Source organism: Chionomys nivalis, chromosome 26 (genome assembly GCF_950005125.1).
Source record: "Chionomys nivalis chromosome 26, mChiNiv1.1, whole genome shotgun sequence".
NCBI classification, from domain to species: Eukaryota; Metazoa; Chordata; class Mammalia; order Rodentia; family Cricetidae; genus Chionomys; species Chionomys nivalis.
The window spans coordinates 12718954-12734652 of record NC_080111.1 but is presented as its reverse complement, the minus strand read 5'-3'; the positions used below and the strand labels follow the sequence as shown (position 1 = coordinate 12734652).

At 41.6% G+C, this 15699-nt stretch overlaps 1 protein-coding gene across 1 annotated transcript in view; it reads right to left on the bottom strand.

The window, feature by feature from the left end:
- L3mbtl4 (L3MBTL histone methyl-lysine binding protein 4) overlaps positions 1 to 15363 on the bottom strand; it is a 306766-nt gene extending 291403 nt beyond the window's left edge. The window contains 1 exon segment of the mRNA XM_057758331.1: positions 15231 to 15363. Coding sequence (XP_057614314.1) covers positions 15231 to 15363 — 133 coding nt within the window.
- Positions 15364 to 15699: the final 336 nt, after the last annotated feature.

Sequence of the window (15699 nt, the reverse complement as noted above, 5' to 3'; positions counted from 1 at the left end):
CAAAAGTACCATCAGCTGGGGGCAAGTCTTCAGGACACGGGCCTCTGGGGGAAGACTCTCAGGTCTGAACATAACGGGGAACTCCAACCTGAGCTCTTAAGGCCTCCGTCTCCAGAGACTCTCATCTAAGAGCTCCCATTCCCCACTCTCAGACTCCTAAGGCTGATAAACAGAAAGTCTCTCTAGCCTACTCTGCTTGCTCTGTTCTTTGCCCTCACATGTTCCTGCCACATCTCTTCCTCTCCGGTAAATAATACCCTGCAATGCTCACGTGAGCAACCCTAACTGACTAGCCCTGTGTGACTCAGTGGGTCATTTCAAAAGACACAAAATCTGCATAAGAACCAACCAGGAGAAGAAAGGCTTCATTGAAAGAGCAATGGGGAATAAAAATAACACAATTTAATTATTATAAAGGTATAAAATATCAAATAAAAAATTTTAAATGGAGGTATTAAAACTCTTGCCTCTTCCTTGTATGAGTTCTCATGATCCCATTGCCACCACCGTCTTTCCATCTTTCTCTCCCTCCTTCCCTGGCTGCCTCTGCTTCCTGGCTACTATAAGCAAGCAGCCTCTTTTACCATACGTCTCTGCTGTCAAGGTATTCTCCCTACCCACAGGGTCCAAGTGACCAAGGAACTCTGAAACCATGAAATAAAATTTATGCCTTTTATGCTGTTTACCTCAAATATCTCATAACTGCAAAAGAAAGCTAACTAACACACGCTGAGATTCAAAGACCAGTGAAGAAAATGAGAATTTTGCACGCTTGTGAAGAACGTGCAAGGAACACGACACCAAATGGCCTTGACCTTCACCTTCATTCAGCTCAGAAGCTCATTCACCAGAGACTGAAGGCTACTATGTACTAGCAGAAGCATGAGGAAAGGAAGGCTGGGGACATTTAAGCAAGACTGTAACATTCACTCACTGGATTAATCCGTACAACGGAGCCAATTCAACCGAGGGACTCTTCCAGCAGCTCCTGGTACTCTAGAAGTGAGAGCAGATGACAAAATTTGCAGACATCTGGATGCTGATAAAGGGATAACAATGGATACAAAACGATGAGCCAGGAGAACGGGAGAGATCGTATCTGAGGAGATCTGGTCCTGCAAGCAGCAAGATCAGAAAACAACTGCATTATTGCAGTTATCAACCCAAGGAGAGGGAAATGCTAAAATCCAGAAGCCAACTGAAGGACAGAGGGACCTAGAGGGAACGGAAATAAAACCAAGAAAGTGATATGGAAAGAAAGGGGGCTTCTTAGAGACAGCAGCCTGCAGGCCTGATGACTTGACTTCAATCCATCATTCCAACAAGGTGGCAAGAGAGATAATACCAGAGACTCGTCATTTGACCCCTACACATGTGCATGCCTACACACACACACACACACACACACACACACACCCCACCGCTACCACCACTACCATCACCACCACCATAATAATAATAATACTCCACAAATATACTTTAGAGGAGAGGCCATCCTGATTCCAGATACGGTGAGTTCGCTGTGATCAATAATCATGTGGCTGGAAACCTTTCCCAATGTCCCCAAGCTGAAAGGAAAGACTTCTGAGGTGAACAAATAGTAGAGGTGGATAAGCAAGGTCTTAGAAGTCATGTTCTTTAAATAAATATTGCTGGAAATTTAGGAGGTTTGGACATGAGTAGAAAAAATAATAAGGAAAGGAATAAATAAGAGGAGCAACCAGAGGAAAAGGGGGAGCAGTGGTGGACATATGTTTCACGAAGTAGACAGTTATACTGTTACTTTATGCAAACGAACAAAGACAACTGATTTCAATAGCAAAAAGTGGCTACACTCCAGGGTGGATGAATCAAGAATTTGGTGCGATCCGATCAAGAGTGCATTTTGACAAACTGATGCATGCTGAAGTTTGAGAACCATTGTCCTAATACAGCAAGAAGAAAAACCTATGAAGCTGAGAAAAAAAAATCAGTTCTAATGAAGATTATCAAAGTTTTCACAAATGATGAGCCTGAACCTTAAAGGGGTAAGGTTTCAAAATGTGGCACCAGCAGCATGAACATCACCTGCAAAATACTTAGATAAAATGCGGGGGCACCAATGAGAATGTGGTTATCTGTGGAGCAGAAGTGCCAGGGATGAGGACCAGCGAGCACTCAGTCCTCATAAGCCCTGTGGGTAGCTTGTGCAGCTCAGAGCTGAGAATAGCAGAGGGGCCACGTTCCTGCTGTGATGTCCCAGCTCGGGGGCAGAATCCACACTCTAATCAGAACTCCTATCTTCAGTCTCCATGAGTTTCCTTGCTCTCAACATACATTTTTATTGCCGCAGCCTTGAGTTATTTCCTTTCTCAGAAAAAAAAAAAGACTGTAAGTAAAACACAACGCTAAAGAATTCCTGTCTTTAGCCTCCATATACAGTGAAGCCAGGAGATTATTTTAAATAAAATGATGTTTGCCACTAAGCAACACAAAACTAGAGTACCAGGCTTGGAGAGAAAGCAGGATATGTTTTCAGAGATGCTATTTTTTTTTTTTAAATTTAAAGAGATCTAAAGGTTAGTCATTTTCTATGAACTATCCAGGAGACACTAAAGACCTAGGTCTTGCAGAAGAACATTCCAGATGGGAAATTCAGATTTAGTCACATTGATGAACAGTGTTTTGTCTTGCTTTGTTTTGTTTTGTTTTTTTTTTTTTTAAAAAAAACAGTTGATTTTTCAGTATTTATAAAGAGTAAAGCATGCAGAGGACCAATAATAGATACCTGGGAACACGATTAGGAGGTTTGGATATGAGTAGAAAAATAATAAGGAAAGGGATAAATAAGAGAAGCAACCAGAAGAAAAGAGGGAGCATTGGTGGACATGTGTTTCACGAAGTAGACAGTTGTACTGTTACTTTATGGAACCGAACAAACACAGCTGGTTTCAACAGCAAAAAGAAGTGTCCTAGTTAGCTTTAATCGTCAACCGTACAGTCCACTCTAGAGTCACCAGAGACAAAAGCACTGACAAGGAATTGCTGGATCAGATGGGCCTGTGGGCAAGTCTGTAGGGTACAGTCAGAGTCTTGAGCATAAGTTGATGCATGAGGGTCAAGAATGTGTAAGAATGCCAGCCAAACATGACCCAGGAAGAAGGGGGCCAAAGAAAGGGTACTCCTCCATGATTTCCCCTTCTGTTTCTGCTCTGTCTTCCCTCCATAGTGACTGGTGACCTGGAAGTATAGGCCCATGAAGTCTTTCTTCCCTTAAGTTGTTCTGGCCACAACAACAAAAAGTAAACCATGAAAAAAAAAATCCTTTATCCAACCTTGAGTAGACACTGAAGCCAAAAAGGGGAAAACCTGAAGGCAGAGAAGCAGACAGAACCAAGGCTGAGTGTCAATTCTGACACAAGGAAGCATGGGGTGAACGGAAAAAAAACATCTTGTGATGAGGGAAGTCCTGGAAACAGTGATTGTCTGAGGTTTACTACTTGTGATGAAACACAATGGCCAAAAGCAACTGGGAGAAAGGGGTTATTGGCTTACACTTCCACATCATTGTCCATCATTGAAGGAAGCTGGGCAGTGACCTGGAGGCAGGAGCTGATGCAGACATCATGGGGGTGGGGATGCTGCTCACTGCCTAGTTCCTCGTGGCTTGCTCAGTTTGTTTTCTTATAGAACCCAGGACCACCAGCTCAGGGATGGCCCCACCCGCCATGGGCTGGGCTTTCCCACATCAATCACCAATTAAGGAAATGCCTGACAGCTGCTTTGTATGGAGGCATTTTCTCAATTGAGGTACCTCCCATTCAGTTAGCTCTAGCTTGTGTCAGCATAAAATTATCCAGTGTGGTGACCTTTAGATAGAACAAGTCAAAGACCCACGAACTGGCAGTATTGAAGGAGTCTTCAAAGTTTAGTTATGAATACCAAGAAGGAAAAGAAATCCATTCAAGCCTGATATACATTTATTCAAAATCCATTTCTCAGCACTTTCTATGAGACAGACCCTGTGTTACCGCTAATGATCCAAAGAAAAGGGAGAAACATCCTTTACCTTAAGGAGCCTGCAGCTTATTGGGGAGAACAGATAACTCACAATACAGAAATGAAAATCCAATTGTTGAAACATGAAGAAGGTGAAGAGTACAGAGAACCAGGCGATCTAGATTGTCATTCAGTGTTCATTGTTTTCAACAAATATTAAGAGAGTATTTACTAACTGCTAGGAGCCTAAAATACGCAAAATTCAAACAGCCTTAAATTCTACCAAGTAAAAGCAAGAAATTAGACAAATAAGTGCATAGTATGCCAACAGCAGAAAGAGTGAAAGAGAAAACAGGGCGGGGGAGGGGTTAGGGAACCAGGTAGGAGAGAGACCCTGATGTTGATGAATAATACAGTGACGTCATCAGAAACCCTGGGATTAGGAAGACAGATGCAATCAAGTATTTGGAGCACTGAGATCTAATACAATACCAAGAAAGAATCGCACAGCCAGTGAAAACAGCTTTCAAAAGTGGGAGAGATGGCTCAGCCGTAAAGAGCACTGGTAGCTCTTCCGGAGGACCCGAGTTCGATTCTCAGCACCTAATGGTGGCCCACAACCATCCGTAACTACAGTTCCAGGGGATCCAATGTCTTCTTCTGGCCTCTGAGGAGCACCAGGCATGGTTGTGGTGCATAGATATACATGTAGGTCAAATATTTATATACATAAAATAAAATAATAAAATGTTAAGAAAAAATATGAGAGGTGAATGACCAAAATTTCAGATTAAGAACAGACTTGTTTTGATATGCATCCTTTTTCTTGCAGACTACAGTTTTTACTCCAGATTGAATTCTCCCTCACCATTGGAGAGTCATTTAAAATAATCTTTAAAAGTCCTTTCTTCTTTAAAAGTTGTCTTCATTTGACTTTGTTTTTCTGTGGGCAAAGGCCACGTGGACTAGCACAGCTCACCGAGTGAAACTGAGCTGATCTCCTAGTTGACTGTGCTAACCACCACGTCATAACGCCAGACGCCTTAGTCCAGGTTCTCTAGGGTGTTGACAAACTCTTGGTCACTCCCTATGCCATCAGAATGATGACGATTTCAATAAAAAATTGTTTTATGCCCAACTGAGTTTAAAAAGGATGGGATTGAGCTGAAACTAAATGTCTATTTGAGCAGAACTGGCATTTGAAGGGTATAAATCTTTGAATATTTCTAGATAGTGGTAGAATGCTCGACTTTACCTCAAGTATGGTTCTTCCCACTTCTTTCTCAATAAGCTGTTGTGAATACAAATGGATTTTTTTCTTTTTATATTCCTAAGTGAAGATGACTGAAATATAGAAAAGATAATGTTTTAAAAATACCTCTGTGTTTTTGTATTACTTGTGATATTTTATAATTAGTTTTCTATGTGTGAAATCACGGCACTGGCCAACAATGGCAAATGTATGTGTGGTTTGAGCTTTTCTTTCATAAATTTGTGACATTCACCTAGTTTTACTTATTAATCAAACAATAACTCCAAAATTACTGAATATTCATTATGACAGACACTCCTATTCAATTATTTGAATTGAAAATGTTTTAATATTTTGTATTGTAGCATATTCACTACTAAATTGCTAAAATAACTTTTACTACATTTGATCATATTTTATATAACGGATTTTGAAAAAAATGACAATTTTTTCAGGAACTTTTTCAATTTGGAAATCATGCATGTCATAGTCCTTTTGGTTTGTTAATATAGGACTATGTGTCAAATTTTGTAATACTGAACCCTGTTTCATTGCTAGATATTATGCTAATGATTGCTATATTCTCCTTGGTAGAAAAGCATGGCTGAGTTAATTTGCAAGTAACTATAATTTTAGCGGTTCACACATAGCATGAACTTGTATTCTAGAGTCTCAATGCTCATACTATTGTCCTGAGACTTCATTTGCCATTTCCTCCGTGAAGGAAATTATATCTTTTTCTATTGCCTGACACTGTTTGCCCATCTTCACTCTTCTTACAAAATGAAGTGTAAGTCTGTGTGCCTTTATTCCTAGACCCTTCTACTGACCTTCTCCAATCTTCTGCCTTTTCTTGCAAACATTTTAATAATCTTTAGTTTAATGGGGAATAATTCAGTCTTCCACCTTTTCAGTGTGTTCCTATAAAATGCATGTATTATAGTTTCTCATATTTACATTCTTAAGTCTCATTCAATTTTTCCTCCAGAGTAATTGAGCTTAAGATCATCTGCAGTCTACTGGTTCCTGATTTAAGAGAAGGGAAACAGCAAATAAAGGTGGCCAAGAACCCAGAGAAGAAGAATATTTAGGAAGAGGTTAGCTGATCCATGCGAGGGGTAACCAGGTAGACCCCCTCTTCTTCAGCATTGAAATAAGACATGGATCTGCAAGGAAGTAGAAATAGCCAGAGCAGCATTATGATGCTAATGTAAATCATCTGAGGAAAACTGCCAAATAAAAAGCAAAGTATTTTCCGTTGTGAGCCTAGCCTTTGAGGGCTAAGCCATCTCTCCAGCTCTAAATAACACAAGATGCAGCCTAGGACCTCTGCATGTGTATGACAACGTGTGTGTAGCTTGGTTGCTTAGCAAGGCTTCTAACACCTCTCCAGGGTGCTTAGCTGGCTTTTGGTAACCTATTCCCCATGCTGGATTACCTGGCCCCACATAAGGGGAGGAGCTCAGTCTTGCATCAACCTGATTTGCAATGCTTTGTGCAGGCCCATGGGTCGCCTTTCCTTTCTGGATGGAGATGGAGAAAGAGTAGGTAGGGAGGGGTTAAATGGGAAAGAGGAAGGGAAGGGAGGAGTGTAGGGAGGGAAAACTGGTAGGTATGTAAAATAAGTGAAAAAAATGTAATTTAAATAAATTTTTAAAAAGCGTATTGTTGTTGAAATTCAGGCAAATCTTATATCTTAAAGGCAGAGGAGAACCAGGCACTGAAACGAAAGACCAAGGAAAGAATGAAGTATTAGACTGATGGGGAAGAGCAAGGGACCAATGAGAAGAAGCAAGAAGAAGAAACAATGGGAGAAGCAGGAGTGCGAGCATCTCAACTGATAGGGTCAAATTAGACAGATGAATCTGACGCTTGTAAGACGGATGTGGGGTCTTCTCCACAACAGGGAACAATGCTGACGGGATTTCTGATTGCACCCCTATTTCTGGAGGAGGATCAGGATTTCTGATTGCACCCATATTTCTGGAGGAGGATCGGGATTTTTGATTTCACCCCCTATTTCTGGAGGATGATCAGGATTTCTGATCGAGTCTCTCTGAAATCTTCAGGTGATACAGCGGATCAGAGGGAACACTTTTGCAAGAAGATTCCTCCTATTAACTAATTACTCCTTTGACAGCAAGTAAATATGCAAATACGCGGGAGGTCTACGGACAAAACTTTCAACATGGAAGTTACACAAAAAAGACTCCATATAATTGAGAGGTTCATATTAAAATGTTCCCCCCTGAATTCTACCCTGTAAGTCATCAAATTATCACCCATCTTTATTAAAGGGAAGACAACATTCCTTTTGCAAAGTGCTTACTAGTATATTTCACCTGGTCTGAGTTCTTATGTGTATCCTGAGAACATCTAATATAATATATTAAAGATACTGTTCTAGTTGTTACTTTTAGTATTTCTGTTCATTTGAAACTTAGACCTTCCATTTTCAATATTCCCTAGGGGTCTTCAATTAATAAATATACTTCAAATGTCTTCCAAGATTATTCTTTCTCTTCACACTAAACATTAACTGTTTAAAATAAATTCTTTCAAAGTCCCATCTCAGTCTCGCAGCTTGCTAACCTTTGAAACGCTAGTTACTCTTGGAGAAGGGAAATCTGAAATACAACTTCAGTTTACTAAGCAGGGTCAATGGAGAATACTTAATTGGTACTATTTAAAGGAAGAATTGGATGTATAAACACCAAAACAGTTTCATAAAACTCCTGACGATTACATTCAAAGCAGCTAGTGATTCACAACCTTGGTTTCCAATGGCTTTTCCCCAAGATGGCTGGAAAGGGAGCTTCTTTGGCCACCCTGGACTACAACAGCAAGTTAACATGGTAAGCAAGTATAGCAGCTGCTAAACCTAATGCCTACATCTCCACATTGTGAGCTATCAGATATGATGTTGGTGCTGGCTCCCAAGGGACTTCACTTGGAATAGGCAGAATAGCATCCTTCCAAAGATGCCTACATCCTCATCCCAAAATCTATGAACGTTGCTTTATATCACACACACACACACACACACACACACACACACACACACAAATGAACTTTCGAGATATGGAAAGATACTTGAAATTGGGGACCATGTCTGGGAAAATCTAGTGGTACCCATAGGTCATTCAATGGCTATAGACAGAGAACGTGGCTAAAATCAGGGGTCTGAAAGATAGGACCTTGCTAGCTTTGAAGGTAGAGGAAGAGACTTCAAGCCAAGGAATGCAGGTGGCTTCCAGGATCCAGAAAAGACAAGAGACTGAGGCCTCTCTGGGGATGCTGGAATGAACGTGCCTGTGACACACTTGGACCCTGAGAGTGCCCTTCAGCCTCCCCTAGGATATAGAACGCTAAGACAGTGCTTGTACACTATCAAGTGGCTGTGTCCACATTAGGGCATTAACAGGGTTACAGAGCAGGGGTCAAAAGCACTGGTATGTAGTAAACCGTCCAAACACGGCACCACAAAATTTCTAAAAGTTCAATAAATAGGAATGTTAAACCAACCACTTTATCTTTTCTGAAGCAGGAATTCACAAACAGTAAATTATCTTAGAATAACAGTTATCATATATAGGTGTTGCATCCTGAGTTCATGGTAGACAAGAAAGTAATTTGTAATGGAACTTTTAGACTCAAAGAGCTCTCACTGAACCTTCATTTCAGTGCATGCAGCACCTAGGAAAATACCTCTCGAAAGCAGGGGTGAGTAGTCACAGACCTGCAGGAACAAAATGAATCTAAGCAAACAGATGATCACTTTGATATGAAAAAGCGCGATTTCTCCCAAGTTTGTCCTCGGCATAGAGCTCTGATTTCCTGGACCAATTATTATGATAAGTCATCAATGCGTAAGAACTTGAAAGGTTGGTTATAAATCTCAGGCATCCTTTATGTTGAAAACCATCAGTAAAATACAGCATCCTTGTCAACTTAAATACTGAATGACTGAATTCATATTGCTATTACATAAGTCAGTAAGACAACCAGCTGAGAAAAAAACAATTTCTCCTAAATCCTGTGTGCTGTGAAGACAACTATAAACAGTTCAGACTACAAAGAAAACAATAAACTGTTTTTTAAAATATTTATTTATTTATTTATTTATTTATTTATTTATTATGTATACAATATTCTGTCCGTGTGTATGCTTTGCAGGCCAGAAGAGGGCACCAGACCTCATTACAGATGGTTGTGAGTCACCATGTGGTTGCTGAGAATTGAACTCAGGACCTTTGGAAGAGCAGGCAATGCTCTTAACCGCTGAGCCATCTCTCCAGCCCGAAAACAATAAACTTTATGCAGGATACTTTCAATGTATAGCAAAAGTAAAATAACAGAACCATAACATTCACAAGCATAATGATATACTTTGAGCCTTATTGGGAAAAACTGTTTCTATTTCACGAATCCTACACAGATTCACTCTGGGTATCAACTACAGAGTACCAGCATCCCAGAGCTGGCAACATATCACATCCACAGCTTCCAGAACCACACTCTCCCTACCATGGCTATGCACTAAGGGGTAGCCTTTCTGTGTACCCCAAGGCATCTGTCGAGTCTTCCCCTCTGTTAAGGTTGCTCTGCTACAAATGAGTCCCGTGCTCACAGGCTCAACAGCTGGTCTGTGTTTGATGAGCCCAAATGCTTACTCCTCGATACATCTCTCCACAGCTTCTGACCTGCACAAATTCCTCTAGTTCCTCACTCTCTGCACAAATACCACCCCTGTGTTGGCTTTCCAGTCTGATCCCAGATTCTAAGTCAAGACTGACTCTACTGCATGAGATACAACTCTCCTCCTGAACCTCTTTGGATTCTATCAGCCCCTCTGATATCACTGCAGGAACTAAGAAAAGCCACCTTATCGACTCCTGGCAATTTTTATCTCTGCACAGAATGATATGCAAAGCTTCATTCTCTTTATTAGCTATAGAATAATGTACAAATAGCTGAACACAACACACAAGGTCTTTGTCCTTGGAGCCAACCCCGTGTTCAGCCTCACTAACGTCTCTGCAGTTATTAATACATCAAATAATACAGAGGTCATCTTGTGTACAAGGGTCTGCAGAAATAACCGTAACCTCATTACAGGCTTTAAACGTAGTGAGGAAGTAAAAAACTGCATTATGTGATCACAGTCTTTATCACGGGCTTTCAAGCCACAGATCCTTGAGAGCCTAGTCATGGAGATTACGGGAATGTCCCTAACAAGTGGCACCGAAGCTGAAATTCTTTAGGCAATTCATGTTTCTAAAGCAGGCAAAAGATAAATATGCAGGAACAGAGGGGAGGACATTTCAAGCAGAAGGGGCAGGAAGTGCAGGGGCCCTTTGGCCAGGCCTCAAATAAGGCTGGCACTTTCAGAACACAGAGTCCTGCAAGCAGATCATGGGCAGAGAGGCAGAAACCACAGAAGGCCAGAATCTAAGAATTTAAGGCCTTAGGATTTTGCCCTTGTCCCAACCCGCTGGCAATGGAGAGATGAAACTTTTAAGAAAAGAACGGGTGGAGATATTCACAGGATCCAGCTTACCCTACGAGAAGAAAGAGTTAGCTGTGTACTGTGCCATCAGCGTGAAGTCATATCAAAAGCAGGTCTGATGGAGCCAGCTGGGAAGCCAAGGTGGGGGACAACAGAGCTGAAGCAAGATGAAAAATATACAGACTTCAGAAGATAAAGTCCTTAATCAAAAGCAGTGGCCTTCCATGACAGACTAGCCAAGACAAGGAGAAAGGGAACAGCAAGATGGCCCCCAGGGCTCCGGCTGTGAGGCTGACACTCAGGGAAGTTACCAGGCATCTTCATCCCTGCAGGACAGTCAACGGCAGAAATACTGAAGAGAACATCTTGGCTAATGTCAATTCTGTCGCTTATATTTTTCAAAATTAGTCCTATAGGAATCACCAACACAAAATATGAGGACTCATTTCAGAAACAACCTAACAGTGATTAAAAAACAATACATAAATTCCCCACTTAAGTTGCTCACAAAATAGCCCATTTATATAATATCTACCCAGAGGCCAAGACATAATAAACACTTCCTCATTTAATCCTGACAATTTCATGGCCAAGTGATATTATCTATTTCTCCTATTCCCGAGAAAGAAGATGGAGGCTTAAGAAGATAAGTGATTTGCAGAAACTGCTGGGGCCAATCAGGCAGCAGGGCCTAACGGTTTCATTCTAAGCACACAATCCATGCTTGCTTTCAAATATCAAGATAATCATTCTGCAGAAATAAGAACTAAAAGAATATACTGCTAAAAGAGAACATTTATCCTGGGCTGAAGACCAAGACCTGGCTGGACACTCAAGATGGAAACTGTCTGTCTCTATGTGACTCTCTTACTCTTTCTCCCACCCTCCTGCCATCCCTCCAACCCATCTTCCCTACATAGTCTGCTCTAAGTATTCTATATAGCTGTGGATTGCACCAAAAGATTATAAGTGTGAGCTAGATACTGTCTTAGAAGAATGTGACACTCACATACAGAAATGAGAAAAAAAAATGTGATCCCAGTCTTGAACATTCTATGAGTTATTGTACACATAAAGCAGGAGAAAGAAATAACAACTAACTTTACCAAAGCATAAAATATGCGTATCTGGTTCCTTTTGGCTATTAAGAAAAAGCCACAGTTGTCTCTGAAAACCCCAGTGTCAAATAAAAATAAGGATCTATCAAAGAGACAGCAGACAAACTTAAAGGACCCAACTGTCCAAACTACAATAGCAGCAACCTGAGCAGGAAAACAATGACAGATGTGGCTTAAAATACACTGAATGAAATAAGGAACCTGCGGCTCATATGGAAGTAAATGAAAGAAAGAACTGTAGTAGGAGCTGCGGGCTGCGTTCCTGACGCCCGGCTCCCGGCCACGTGGCTAGCTTATGCCCCGAAATAACAACACGCAAATTGTATTCTTTTTTCTTTCTTTCTTTCTTTCTTTTTATTATATTTTATCCTTTTTATTTTATTTATTTTTTTTATTTTTTAAAGATTTCTGCCTCTTCCCCGCCACCACCTCCCATTTCCCTCCCCCTCCCCCAATCAAGTCTTCCTCCCTCCTCAGCCCAAAGAGCAATCAGGATTCCCTGCCCTGTGGGAAGTCCAAGGACCACCCACCTCCATCCAGGTCTAGTAAGGTGAGCATCCAAACTGCCTAGGCTCCCACAAAGTCAGTAAGTGCAGTAGGATCAAAAACCCATTGCCATTGTTCTTGAGTTCTCAGTAGTCCTCATTGTCCGCTATGTTCAGCGAGTCCGGTTTTATCCCATGCTTTTTCAGACCCAGGCCAGCTGGCCTTGGCGAGTTCCCGATAGAACATCCACATTGTCTCAGTGTGTGGGTGCACCCCTCGCAGTCCTGAGTTCCTTGCTCGTGCTCTCTCTCCTTCTGCTCCTGATTTGGACCTTGAGATTTCAGTCCGGTACTCCAATGTGGGTCTCTGTCTCTGTCTCCTTTCATCGCCTGATGAAGGTTAATATTCAGGAGGATGCTTATATGTTTTTCTTTGGGTTCACCTTCTTATTTAGCTTCTCTAGGATCACGAATTATAGGCTCAATGTCCTTTATTTATGGCTAGAAACCAAATATGAGTGAGTACATCCCATGTTCCTCTCTTTAGCCCACAAACCTATGAACACCTGATTTTCAACAAAGGAGCTAAAAGTATACAATGGAAAAAAGAGAGCATCTTCAACAAATTGTGCTGGCAAAACTGGATGTCAATCTGTAGAAGAATGAAAATAGATCCATATCTATCACCATGCACAAAACTCAAGTTCAAATGGATTAAAGACCTCAATATCTGTCCGAACACACTGAACCTGATAGAAGAGAAAGTGGGAAGTACTCTACAACAAATGGGCACAGGAGACCACTTCCTACGTATAACCCCAGCAGCACAGACACTAAGGGCATCATTGAACAAGTGGGACCTCCTGAGACTGAGAAGCTTCTCTAAAGCAAAGGACACTGTCACTAAGACAAAAAGGCAACCCACTGACTGGGAGAAGATCTTCACCAACCCCGCAACTGACAAAGGTCTGATATCCAAAATATATAAAGAACTCAAGAAACTAGATTGTAAAAGGCAAATCAACCCAATTATAAAATGGGGCACTGAGCTGAACAGAGAATTCTCCACAGAAGAAGTTCAAATGGCCAAAAGACACTTAAGATCATGCTCAACTTCCTTAGCGATCAGGGAAATGCAAATCAAGACAACATTAAGATACCATCTTACACCTGTCAGAATGGCTAAAATAAAAAACATCAATGATAGCCTCTGCTGGAGAGGTTGTGGAGAAAGGGGTACACTCATCCATTGCTGGTGGGAATGCAAACTTGTGCAACCACTTTGGAAAGCAGTGTGGCGGTTTCTCAGGAAATTCGGGATCAACCTACCCCTGGACCCAGCAATATCACTCTTGGGAATATACCCAAGAGATGCCCTATCATACAACAAAAGTATATGCTCAACTATGTTCATAGCAGCATTGTTTGTAATAGCCAGAACCTGGAAACAACCTAGATGCCCTTCAATGGAAGAATGGATGAAGAAAGTATGGAATATATACATATTAGAGTACTACTCAGCAGTAAAAAACAATGACTTCTTGAATTTTGCATACAAATAGATGGAAATAGAAAACACTATCCTGAGTGAGGTAAGCCAAATTGTATTCTTTTAAACACTGCTTGGCCCATTATATCTAGCCTCTTCTTGGCTAATTTTCACATCTTAACTAATCCATCTCTAATAATTTGTGTAGCACCACGAAGTGGTGGCCTTACTGGAACTGATTCAGCATGTCTGACCTGGTGGCTGGCTGACCCAGAGAAGAGAGGAATGGCGTCTACCTCACTTCCCTTCTTCCCGGCATTCTGTTCTGTTTACTCCACCCACCTCTGTTCAAACCTATCAGGCCAAGCAGTTTCTTTATTAATTAACCAATGAAAGCAACAGATTGATATGACACTCCCACATCAAAGAAGTAAATGGGAAATTGATGAAAACTATTAAATTTGCTATTTGAATTGTCTCCTTTCTAGACATTGTCAAAAGGACAAGTAACTTCCCAGTGGTAAAACCTGACAAGGTATACTAAGCAAAGAATCAGAGTTATAATCAAACAAGGGACAAAGCAGAGATGTGTGCCAATGGATGGGGGGGGGGGCAAAGAGGGCAAAGAGAAAGGAGACACTGGGGTAGCTCCTAGGAGACAACTGAAACTCCATTATGAAGAATAAATCCAAACTAGAGACCATGGGGATAAGAAATAGCCAGGAATCCAAACTAGAGACCATGGGGATAAGAAAAAGCCAGGAATCCAAACTAGAGACCATGGGGATTAAGAAATAGCCAGGAATCCAAACTAGAGACCATGGGGATAAGAAAAAGCCAGGAATCCAAACTAGAGACCATGGGGATAAGAAAAAGCCAGGAATCCAAACTAGAGACCATGGGGATAAGAAAAAGCCAGGAATCCAAACTAGAGACCATGGGGATAAGAAAAAGCCAGGAATCCAAACTAGAGACCATGGGGATAAGAAATAGCCTGTTACCAAATAAGCCCATAGTCTAAGTTTTCAAATGAAGCAGTGTAGGTTTAAGATTAAAGGGCATTAAAATGCCTCCAACATCGCAACTGTCATCTTAATGACAGAAAAGGAATCAGACTGAACAAAAGGAAACGTGCTCAGCACATAGTGCACACTCTGTAAACACCCTTTGATTTGGGCTCCAAATCAAACAAAAGCTTCTAGCAGGAGAAGGAGCTGAGACCAAGAGAGGGAAGATGGGTTCTGATTCTGGAGCCGCCTGTCCGCAATACAGAACCCTTAGGGTGCCTCCTCTAGAATCAAGCGTTGGTCTGCAGCAGCTACTTCATTCAAGCCATTATGAACAACAAGTGCTCACTCATCTTCTCAGAGTGCAGTGACCTTATCCCCCAGGGACAGACTGCAGATGCAGCAGTTGATGGAGGCTTCCTCCACTGGGTTCTTCTGTAGTGCAGCTTGGATGAAGGAATCATCTGAAGCCCTCATAGGAAGGTCTTCAATGAGGAAAATATGCACTGTGGTGTACACAGTCATCTGTTAAGGAATTCTAGGTATGGCAGAAGGATGACCTTCATAAAGGAGGCGTCATGACGATGGGCGTGGCCCTATCCTTGTGCTCCAGAGAGCTTCACTCATTGGCCAGTGACTCGCAACACCCGTGTTTCCAAGCTTCACTCATTCACCAGTGACTCTCAACACCCGTGTTTCCAAGCTTCACTCATTCGCCAGTGACTCGCAACACACGTGTTTCCAACCTTCAGTCACTGGCCAGCGACTCCAGGAAGATGGCACATGTGTCCCAGTTCTCTGTGCTTACATTCACACTCCCCTCAAGTCACCTAGAATTGGCTGCCACCACAGAGAGGACTG